The sequence below is a fragment of the Oryzias melastigma genome, linkage group LG15 (genome assembly GCF_002922805.2).
Source record: "Oryzias melastigma strain HK-1 linkage group LG15, ASM292280v2, whole genome shotgun sequence".
Lineage (NCBI taxonomy): Eukaryota > Metazoa > Chordata > Actinopteri > Beloniformes > Adrianichthyidae > Oryzias > Oryzias melastigma.
Genome location: NC_050526.1, coordinates 24,080,983 through 24,092,115, shown reverse-complemented (window position 1 = coordinate 24,092,115; position 11,133 = coordinate 24,080,983). Strand labels below are relative to the sequence as shown.

Here is an 11,133-nt window from a genome sequence, read left to right as displayed (position 1 = left end):
GTCCCCACCTCTGCAAAAGGGGATGACTGTGTTTGGAGTTAGAAGGAGCAAGCATTTCTTCCAGAAAAAAAATCAATATCAGTGCTGAAGTTTGCAGTATGAAGCTTTATTGTTTGTCTGTAGGTAACTTAAAATGCTCTGTTGTTTGTGGAACTGTTTGTTAGATCAACCACGATTTGTACCACGTTAAAATAAGCCATCAATAGATGCATATTTTATTCAAAAAAAATAATAACATGGAGAGGCTGCAACCCTGACAGCAGCTGTGGTTAAGTATTTGCACACCGCAGTGAGCAAGAACCTGGTGGCGTCATTTATACTTAATGTACAAAAATAGGCCGGGGTCAGCAACAGCTGTACTGCAAACAATTTTTAAATAAACTCTGTGTTTAATCATATGTGCCTTCATTTGCAGAGCTGAAGAGGTGGTCCAGGTGTGTAGCAGTGTGGTAAACAGGCTTCACTGGCTGGTGTTTACAGGCGGAGAGACTTCTATTCTTAACCCACTTATTCAGTAACCCACTTTTCAGTCTTTGCATGTAAAGGACTTCCCAGCATGCTGCGCTTCTTTTACTTTCACTTCTGATTGAAGACTGATGTTAAAATAGGGTTAGTAATTCTGTTTGGTTTATATATTTAGAAAATTGGATATTTCTGAATGGAGCATGCACTTAGCTAAAAGAAGCAATATCTTTTCATGTATGTTTCTTCATTTTTAATTGATAAAATGAAGATAATGTAACATAAATTCAAGATATTAAAGCTTTCCAAGAAGTTTAACAAAATTAACGTAAATTACAGTGAAAGAAAAATAGATTAGGTCGATTTTCTACTGAACTCCTAAAGGGAGATCGAAGTAAAAAAAAAATCTGGCTACTATCTGGTGCACAGCAGATAGTCTCTCAATGGGGGTAATATCCTTTGTTTTTACTTTTATTTTTTATTTTTTTTATTTTTTTACTTCAATGACCCTTTAGGGGCTCTGTAATTTCCTGCCCTTTAAAATATAAACAAAGATTCAATTATCTCAGAATTTATATTGTTTCAAAATTAGACACTAATGATTTACATTTAATAATTACTAGTTTCCACTATTTATAAGATTGTCAGTGGAAAAAAATCATACCAAATAGATTTTCTTCAACTGTAAAAGAAAAAAAAAAAAAACACTAGAAGCTTTTACAGTTGTGATTGATGTTATTTTGTATTTGTCTAAATTAAAAAGATGGCATATCATATTGTTAAATTTCAAACCCAAACTTTGACTGTAAACGGTGCGGTTCTGATTCATACTCGGCTCAGAATCAAAATTCTGCTCAGAGTGCATGTCTGATATTTGATAGATGACATCACCCAGCTGACTCAGAGTTTATGATCAATTTTACTGCAGCAGCAGGTTATATAATTTTAAATGGGCCCCCTTCAATATAACTTGCATGTCAGACAGACTGAAGACAATAGTTCAATCTGAAAGTCCAAATTTAAACTCCTAAAATCACAATCATCCTCATTTTTCTATTGAAACGTCCATCAAAACGGGTTCATTATGCACCAGGGATTACCCAGACATTTACTGGCAGCAACAGCAATTACATAATGTAGCTCCTGCCACTTGATGTGGCCTTGTGTCTTGGGTATTCCTCTTCATATTCTGTCAAGTAGAAGCCTCCAGTCACTGTTTAGTGGCAGAAGATGCATTACAATGCAGTGACATTCGGAATAGTCTCAAAGGTAATTCGCCATAGTTGTGACTGACAGAGCAGCTTGGGAAACTTGTGTTGTCCCATAATTCACCAGATGTTCTGTCCTCTTTAGGTTCTCATGAATTTGCTCTCATTTCTCACAAACATAGATGCTCATAGCTTTGTCACTGTCACTGCCTAACCTATTTTTCTTTATTTCCACAAGCATTTCTCTTACTGTTATGGAATCTTTTTTATGCTAAATCTAACAATAATCACAGGTAATAGCTGGCTATTCTGACGTGTATATAATTTTCTGCTTGGGTCTAGTGGATGAAACTACATTGTGGAAAATAAAAACAGGCATAAAAAAATCAAGCAGCTGCGTTCCATTAACCCTGTGCTCTTTGTATACATTTTCAATTTTTATATGGCAGATAGAAATCTGTAGTAGAAAAGTCTTTGTTTCATGGCTTTGACGTAGAATCACAATGACACATTTATTAACAACATTTCAGAGATTGTTTCACAGGCTTTGGTAGTCTTTTTTTTATTTATGAAATCAAATAATACTTGAATTTTATATCTTTTGTTATGGTGGGATTTTTTTGTATTTACTTCAGAAATTAAGGGGAAAAAAGGAATAATTGGACTTTTTGTCATTTATTCTTGTAAACTGAGCAGTTTGTATTTATAAATATCCATGACAGATTGGCATTTTTTTTTCTTGTTTTTAATTCAAGTTTCCAGGTCCAACTTGATAATTAAGAATCTACTTGGTTTGTTTTTTTCTGCGCCTCAATAGTAACAATGCCTACAAATACTGCCAAAAAACAGACATAAAACGGGCATTGGTGATTCCATCTTTTTTCTCTCATTAAGAATATGCACAGCGGTTTGTCTTTGTGTGGCCTTGTGACGGATTAATGACGTGTCCAGGAAGCAGCCCTCTCTACCTGTGACAGCTGGGGATAGATGGATGTAACATTTTTATCTGTAGTGCTTCAAAATAGCGTAGAGAACACACAGTGTTTAAAATTGTGACCTAAATAAACTATAAATGGTGAATATTAAAGGTTTTTTGACAAGAAAAATATTTTTTAAATGACCTTAAAATAGTACAGATTGTTAGGCTGTGTTCTAATTCCTGAAGAACAAAAACTTAAAAACAAAAAACAATTGTTATTTTTTATTTTTATTTTTTTTACATGACCTGTTTTCTTCTCGGAATTTGACAAATTCTAAAAAAAAAAGAAGTAATATTTTTTTCTTGAAAACTGTCCTTAAATTGACTTTAACTTATTGAAAAGTAAAAGCCAATAATAAAAAAATGTATTTGTCCATATAATAATAATAATATCATAATGAGCCAGATCTTTTTTGAAAAAGTTTGAAAAAAAATCACTAGATCTTTGTTTGACTGACCAGTTTTATTATTTTCCTGTTAAGATATTTTTAAATAATATTTTCTTTTGTTTCAATTGTATCGTATTTAAATGTTTTGGGTGTGACAAAAATCTAATTGAGCTTTGGTCATAAATAAATTTAAATAACACTAATTCATAACAATAGTCATCTATAAGCCCTCCTTAAAAAAAAAAAAAAAAAAACTAGTCCACTTAGCATGATTCAATTTAGCCTTAATCCAAATTTATTCTAATTATTTGTATCCAGATTCAGCTTTATGCAGATTATCCTGTTATATTATATTATCTTATTATATTTCTATAATAAGAGCGTTTTTTTCTCAGAAACAACGCTATTTCACTTTAGTTTACATTCTGATAAAGCAAGATTTTTTTCAGTTACAGTAAATAAAAAGAGAAAAAAAACTGTAAATCAAGAATTTGTGATAAAGGGAAAAACTGGTAAAGCTTTAGAAAACTTTTTATATCCACCAATTTGTTTGAAACTTGCAATTTTGTGCACAATACTTCTGCATAAGCAATTAAAAAGTTATTGTTTTTGTGTTGTAACTGACTCCTTACAGTAAACATAACATAATCCAAACTGAGGCTAATTACTGCGGGACTACCTCTCGCAGAGGAACAACACAGGCTTTCAAATATACAACAAAGCCTCCACACTGATCTTCTTAGCCATCCTGCCCCTCAACCCCCTAATGAACAAGGCCAAAAGACCTCTTGGGCTTAGCCTCTTCCTCTTAGCCTAACTTAACAAGATGTCGCCCCACTCTTTGGATTTCCCTCACACACATTGACAAACACATAGCATTGCACACAAGCACACACCTCCCAAACCCCAAACCACTAACCCTCAGACCAATCTGTCTGTGGCACCAAAGTATTATTAGACTTACACACTCTCAAAGGGGAAACAGTGAGTGCTGAGAGCTGGAAGATGAGATATGCTACAGGGGCTACTAGTTCCATTAAAATGGCATTCACCGGGGTCTTTGTTATCACCCGTTCTGATGTTTTCTGGATGTAGTGGGGGTTGCTGATCCATGACCATCTCATCTATCTTTCAGGATTTGAGGGAAGTTGGTGTGAAATTGACACCAATGAGTGTGGTTCACATCCATGCCAAAATCAGGGGCAGTGTGAGGACCAGGTCAATGGTTACAGGTAAGAAGTGTAGGAGGCACTTGTCTTAGGACAGACGAAATGTCAGGGCTTTCTATAACTGAACTTAAGGAAAATATGGAGCAAAACAAATCTACTCCTCCGTTTGCATTTTAAGCCATTACTTTGTCATTTCACAGCAAATCGCCCACAGCATTTTTTTTTTATGATGAAATTAGGTCATATTATTACAAGCTCTAAATGCCTAATTATTCTTGTAATTAATTACACATCAAGGCTCTAGGTCTAGCAAGTTAAAAATGCTTTACAATATTGAGAATTAGACTAAATATGATGTGTAATTAATTTTACAAAATATATAGATTCTCTTTTACCCTGTCTGCATAGACTCATAGGAACCATAGATCTTCCAGTTTCCATCTAAGACGAAATGTCAATATTAATGATTTTTCTTCTCCAGGTGTGACTGTAAGATGGGATTTTCAGGCCTTCACTGTGAGCAAGACATCAATGAGTGTGCCTCCAGCCCTTGCAGCAATGCTGGCACCTGTAAGGACCTTGTGAACATGTAAGCATGAATATAATTCATGTATTCTTTCTTTTTTTTTTTTTTTTTAGTTTTTCTTTGTCCTAACTTTGGACTACAGCTATTTTTCAAAGAACCAGCATGAAAAATGGCAAATATTAGCAAATAGACAGGCCAAATTATTTTTGGTTTGTTTTGAAAGGCGAGCAAACAAAAGTATAGAAAAAACAAAAAAAACACACGCCGTTTTGTGGCACTTCTTCAAGGTTTTCCTTTTATACAGCAGGCCTTTCTTCATCCTTGACACACATAAGCTTCCCCTCTGAAGACAGAGAGCAAATTCAGCAGGAACACATCATGTATCTAGATTAGGCTTTACTCCACTGGTGCTTCTCTCTGATGTGCTTAATGGGAGCCCCGGGGCTTCTAGGCTCAGTCGGACAGATGGGTAGAGAAGTCCCAAGACCAATTTGAGTCCTAAATGGTTTGTCTCTCGCCATGACTTTGTTCCCATGTGACCTGGCCCTGTTCAGAGCACTTCCCTAGTTACACAGTCCAGGGAGTTCACATCAGGTGTGTTTTAAAACTGCCTAACCAATGCTGATGTGTCCATCTTCATCTACCAGATTCCAACTGGCTAATCCACCTAGTTTATATTGGTACTCTGAGTTAGTCCACAAAACTTATATGAGATACAGCTGCTTTATATTAGAACACCTGATTCTTTAAAGGTGGTTTAAAGACCCACTCCAATGAAAATTGTGTTTTTTTACATGTCCTTGTGGCATTTTTCTGACAAATATTAAGAAAATTAAGATTAAATTATATTTCTTTATTCAAACCATTGTGAATCGGAAGCAGACGGATTTGCAGCGTATTTGTTGCACAATCTTGAGTGATGCTCATTAGGACGTGTATTGGTTTTTAAAACTTTCTTTAATTGACTTTGAAATTACAATCCTGCCTTGGGACTCATATCTTTCACGATTACAAATACCCCTTCAGTCACTCGATCTCTCTGTGCTCTCCCTAGCGCTCAAACACAAAAAAAGAAGCATTTCAGGACCCCTTAGCTGTCCACAAAGTGCCTGAATCCTAATCCCTGCACTTTATATTCCGAAATAACGTCAGATAATATGTGATAATCTGTGCTACCTTACATATTTGTGATGTAGAAAATAGGGTGGGCAGGCTACAAGCTTCCTACTCTGCTCCATTCGGATCATTCACTTGTAGATGACTAGATCCATATACATCTTTGTTTTTTCCTTCTCCGGGTTGATATCTTGCTCAAAATTGCCCCAGTAATGTTTGGTTGGAGGTGTGAGAGGCAGTAAGTTAGTGGGAGAGCCTGTAAAAAGATGGGTGATGGGAAGTAGAGGCAGGCTTAAGTACTGCCACACTGCAGAAACTATGTCCTAAAAATGAAATTTTCTGTCTTTCTTTATTTATTTTATTTTTTTGCCTAAAAATAGCATAATCATAATTAAAACACACTGAGAAAAGTTTTGAAATAGCTCAAAAGATGATTGGAGTGGGTCTTTTCATGTAAATATATGAAAATGCAGCAAAGACAGTTGTTTGAGCGTTTAAAATTCACATTAAACTCAATTGTAACTTAGCCTATTGTGAAAATTTTATTAGGTTTTACATGGTTAACTCATACATTTGTTCTAATAAAGAAAATCCAATTTCCTCTTGAACACGGAGGTGTCTAATTGCATGACTTCTTATTAGCTCATTCTTAAACACAATCAGCATCTCCTCCGAGAAATGTGACAGCAGATCCAGAGAGGGGCTGTAATTGAATAAACTATATCGTTCAACTGGCTGAGCTCTTCCCTTTAGTAATAAACCATCCAGTGTAATTTGAGTTAAGTTGGTTTCTGAGAAAAGCACTCTTGCATTGTTCCTTCTAGTTCATTATTTTTCATTTCTGTGTTTTTCTATTATGATAAAAATAGGAAGTAGATTTCAAATCAGAGAAAACATCTCGTCTCTACCTGGCCTGCTGGCCCCCCTTCCAGTTTACTGTAACTTCTTAATAATTCACTGTTATCGCATCCTTCCTAGGTTTCACTGCATTTGCCCTCCTGGATATTTTGGAACGCTGTGTGACCTGGATGTGAATGAGTGTGAAGTTTCACCTTGCCTACACGAGGGCATCTGTATCAACATGCCTGGGGGCTTCAAGTGTGTCTGCCGGCCTGGATACACAGGTAGCTGTTGTGCCCTTAGGTGACACGAAGATCAATATGAGGGTCTAAAAAGCTTATCATGATGGCTGCTGTGGCTGCACGCTATTGAAGCAATTCTGACACAGATCTGGCTTAGTGGGAATAAGAGAGACGCCTCACAATGCCCGCTTTTAATTAGCCTGCCTTCCTCTGCGAGATATAATCCTTGCTTTTTAGTAAAGCTAACAAGAAATGAATTAATGTCACCTGTTTCATCTGATATGAACTTCCTGGAACTTTTTTTTTTAATTCCGTCAGCCCCTTCGGTCTCTGAGCACTATTGTTGTTTTACTTTAATCCTTTTGTGTTATATTTCACTTAGACAGATATTGTGCTATTTTTTGATCAGGTGTGTGTGTTAGTGCACTGCAAAGCAGATTGCTGTCAGCTACGGGGAAGATTAATTTCATTTGTCTTGCACACTGTATCATCAATTTATCCTTCCCCAGTTGAGAGAGGGGGGAAATCTCTGAGGTATTGCTCCTCTGGAGAGCAGAACCTGACACACATGGCTCAATTCCCACAGAAGCAGCTTTTATTATTAGGCCTACACACAGCATGGTACTTTTTCAGTTGCACTAAAGCTCATCCGAGGAAACATGGTTCCCCAAGAGAGCCGGCGACCAGAGTTTACAGTTGAGACCGGTCCAAACCAACCAGAACTCCGAAATCTCTGCTACTGCACCAGTGGTGAAAGTTTTTACAAAAAAAGATGGGTACTTATTGTTTCATTTTTGAGTAAAACTTTTGTTGCTTTATTTTGAAAAGCTGCCCTGCTTTGTTGACGCATCGCGACTGAGACACTAACTTGCTTCGTCACTTGATGGCATTAACGTGTTATTTAATTTAGCTGTGAGTGGATTCTTTCATGTTTTTTTTTTTTTTTTTTTTTTTGCATATGGAATGCCAAATCAGGTTTTGACTTTAACAGTTGAAGCCTCCTAATAATAAATCAGTCCCGTGCAAGAGCTGCTCACTTGTGACGCCATTAAGCTGTGATGACACTTGATTCCCGTCTGCATCAGCATCTATATTGAATTTTTATGCAAACATCTGTCTTTGTTGCTGCTGATAAATGTGACTTCAAATTGTTTTTGCCAAGGACTTGATAAGATGTTGACTCAAGACCATTTCAGTCTCATTTTCAAAACTAATAGAAATATAAAAAGCAATTTTTGTCATCTAACATGTTGGTTAAGAGACATAATTGATGCACGAAGAGAGGAAAAAAAATGTCTTTACATTTCTTTGGAACAAATTGCTCCTCTAAAAAAAAGTAAGACGTTTTAAAAATTAATTGCTTGCTTTAACCCCTCTGTTTCTGCTCTTATAAATCATTTACTATTGTCTATTTAGGGTGTATTCTTACTGGTCACATTTGGTTTGCTTAAAGTGAACCAGAGTTCGTTTTCCCTAAAAACCTGGAAAAAGGAGGGGCCTCTGGTGCCGTGCAAGATGGCTCCAGAAACAATCTCTTGCCGGAAGCAGAAATTTTGTGACTTTAGCCAGCTGCGTAAGCGGAAATTTCCAAAATCCTTTTCAAATAAGGATATTTTAAAAATGTTTTAGAACTAAAAGCTTTTAGCTGTCTAACAGTTCAGTGTGCAAGAATAGCTTCAAATGGGACATTGATCATTTTATTTCTTTCAAGTCAATATTAACAAATGTTCAAATTTGTTTAACTACACGTTTACCTTTAGAGAAAAAGCAGAAGAGATGCAATTTTTCTTGTCTGTGAATCAGCTGATCGCCGACAAGAAAATGCAGCTATTTCTCTGTGAATCAGCTGATCACATAAACAGTTGCTGTATATCAAAGGGCAAAGAGGTTGAGAGCTTAAAACAGGGGGTTCCAGTCAAGGACTTCAAGCCAATGATTTTAGGCGCAATTGATGTTTTTTTTTGCGGCCATCTCCGACAGGGAGAGGGACTTCAGAATATTAATTTTCAAGTGCCATATTTTTTTCTCTGTGGCCAGATTCTCTTGGGAAAAAGTTTTCAGTCTCAATCCACCTCAGCAGACCCTGGTCTAGGACCAGGAACCACTCTCAGGGTGTATACAGACTGGAAAAAGGATTTGTTCTGGACTGAGTCTGCTTAATTTGGTCCTGATTGAGTCCTAAACCTACCGTTTGGTCTGTATTCAGACGGATCTATCAGAGTTTTCTGTTCTGGACCAAAGCTTGAAAACAAAACCACGACTAGAGATCTCATCAATCATTGGCCAACAGTCACGGGGTGGGTCAAAACATGAAGAGAAAGATGGAGATGTTGCACTTTGCAAATACATCTGTAGAAAAGCCAGCCTTTGCACGAAGGAGGCATACTGCAAGGTGGTTATTGAGGTCGCTAAGGCTACAGGGTACGCTAATAAGTGTTTGTGACATATGATATGTTGGGAAAACAGTGTGAGAAGCAATGTGTATCACATTAAAAGTTGTTTCAACGAGCCTGCATTCATCTGACCACGTTAATGTGTTGTTGTTGCATCACTGCTCCACGTTTCTAATCTATTGACCGGCTACGGTGGCCATATTGGTTCAGTTATTTCCTAGGTTCCTGGTCCAGGACCAGAGTTCTCTTGCACATAGTCAGACTGAACATTATTGAGGGAAACGAACTCTGGTTCACTTTAAGCTGACCAAAGCCGTCTTCTCCTAAGCAGCCGCCTTGCAGCATGCCTCCACTGTACCAAAGTAGCTGTAAAAAGTGTAAAAAACATCAGGTATTGTAAAAAGTACCTGACGTTGATACAGACGTTCAAAATTGGTCAGTGAAATATAAAGTTTGAATTAGCAAACTATCTCCACAAAGCATAGTACTCACATTATTCTTTCTCTCGTTGATTGACCCCACCCATTTAATTCCCGGCCAATGACAAAAGAGAACTTGCAAATATTTTTGAGAACATTTAGCTCAAAAAGCTGAGCAGTCCTGGTGAAATCATGTTGAAGTGTATATGCAGCAGTAGAAGGTGCTGCGTTGTGTTCAGAGGTCGTAAGTCATTGCATTGACATGATTAATGTCTGATCGTGTTTATATAAATCACAGTTTAAGCGCAGAACTCGTCACCTTCTGTTTTCTCTTCTTCACCCATCATTAGTGAGCGCGCTCCCTTGAGTGATTGTACAGTGCAATCAGCACATTGTTGCAGTTTCCTCCGTCAGCACATTGTTGGATGATGATGTTCCGGCTCATGCAGGAACGCCTCAGTAAACAGTCGTTCTGCTGGCTGAACATGTTACAGGACACAATGTCTTCATTTAAGAGGTGGATTTTGTGTCGACTGAGTAACAAGGAACACATGCAAACATGAATGTACACATTGAAATGAATATAAAATAGCTTTGGCTGGTGTGCTGGTTAGCACCTCCGCTCTACAGCAGGGAGGCTCATGATCTGAATTCCAGCTGGGGGATTTTTTTGTGGAGGTTGCATATTCTCCCTGTGACTGCAATTGTGTTGTTTTTGACAAATAACATGACTTCCTTTAACAATCAAAACAGTTGCACTGTTAGGTTGATTACTGTTCAAAAAGTGTCTCTTGGGTGAATTTGAACAAGCTTTTTGCCTTTAGGTTGTCGAACTAAAGAACATTTTAGAAACTGGATGGTCAGGATTTCTAAGTGTCCTTATTAACATACTTCTATAAAAACACATATGCAACTTTGAAATGAATAAATGCAATATCTGTTTCAGTTCTTTCCTAACAATTAGAGTTTTATATTCTTTGAAAAACTTTTTAAATTGAATATATTTTGAAAAACAAGTGTGTTATATTAATTTTTGGGAGTAGAGAAGGCCTTTTTCATTTTGTGGTACTCTATTTTTTTCTGTCAGCTATATGTGGCTGCTGCATGTTTCTCTTTTTATCTTAACTGGGTTTTATGGGTCTGAGTTGTTTTCAACCTTTGGAGTAACAGACGGCATTTTTGCGGCTTTCTTTTCTGATAAATGAAACAGCTGTTTCACAAGAAAACTTTCATTTTTCTTCCTTTAGCAGCAGGAAATGATAGATTTTCTGTTCAGTAAAGAGAGCTTACTCTATATATAAAACACAGGAAGTAATAAATATGTCCTTACTGCAGTTTGTATACAACTGTCTCAGCCCACAGATGAAGAGCGATCTAAATGATTGATAAG

General features: G+C 36.8%; 1 protein-coding gene across 1 annotated transcript in view; it reads left to right on the top strand.

Moving 5' to 3' along the window:
• The window catches only part of LOC112161618 (eyes shut homolog), a 97,288-nt gene that overhangs the window by 82,839 nt on the left and 3,316 nt on the right, over positions 1 to 11,133 (top strand). The window contains exons 26-28 of the mRNA XM_024296895.2: positions 4,174 to 4,270; positions 4,689 to 4,796; positions 6,828 to 6,973. Of these exons, the coding sequence (XP_024152663.2) occupies positions 4,174 to 4,270; positions 4,689 to 4,796; positions 6,828 to 6,973 (351 nt within the window). The remainder of the gene's footprint in view (positions 1 to 4,173; positions 4,271 to 4,688; positions 4,797 to 6,827; positions 6,974 to 11,133) is intronic.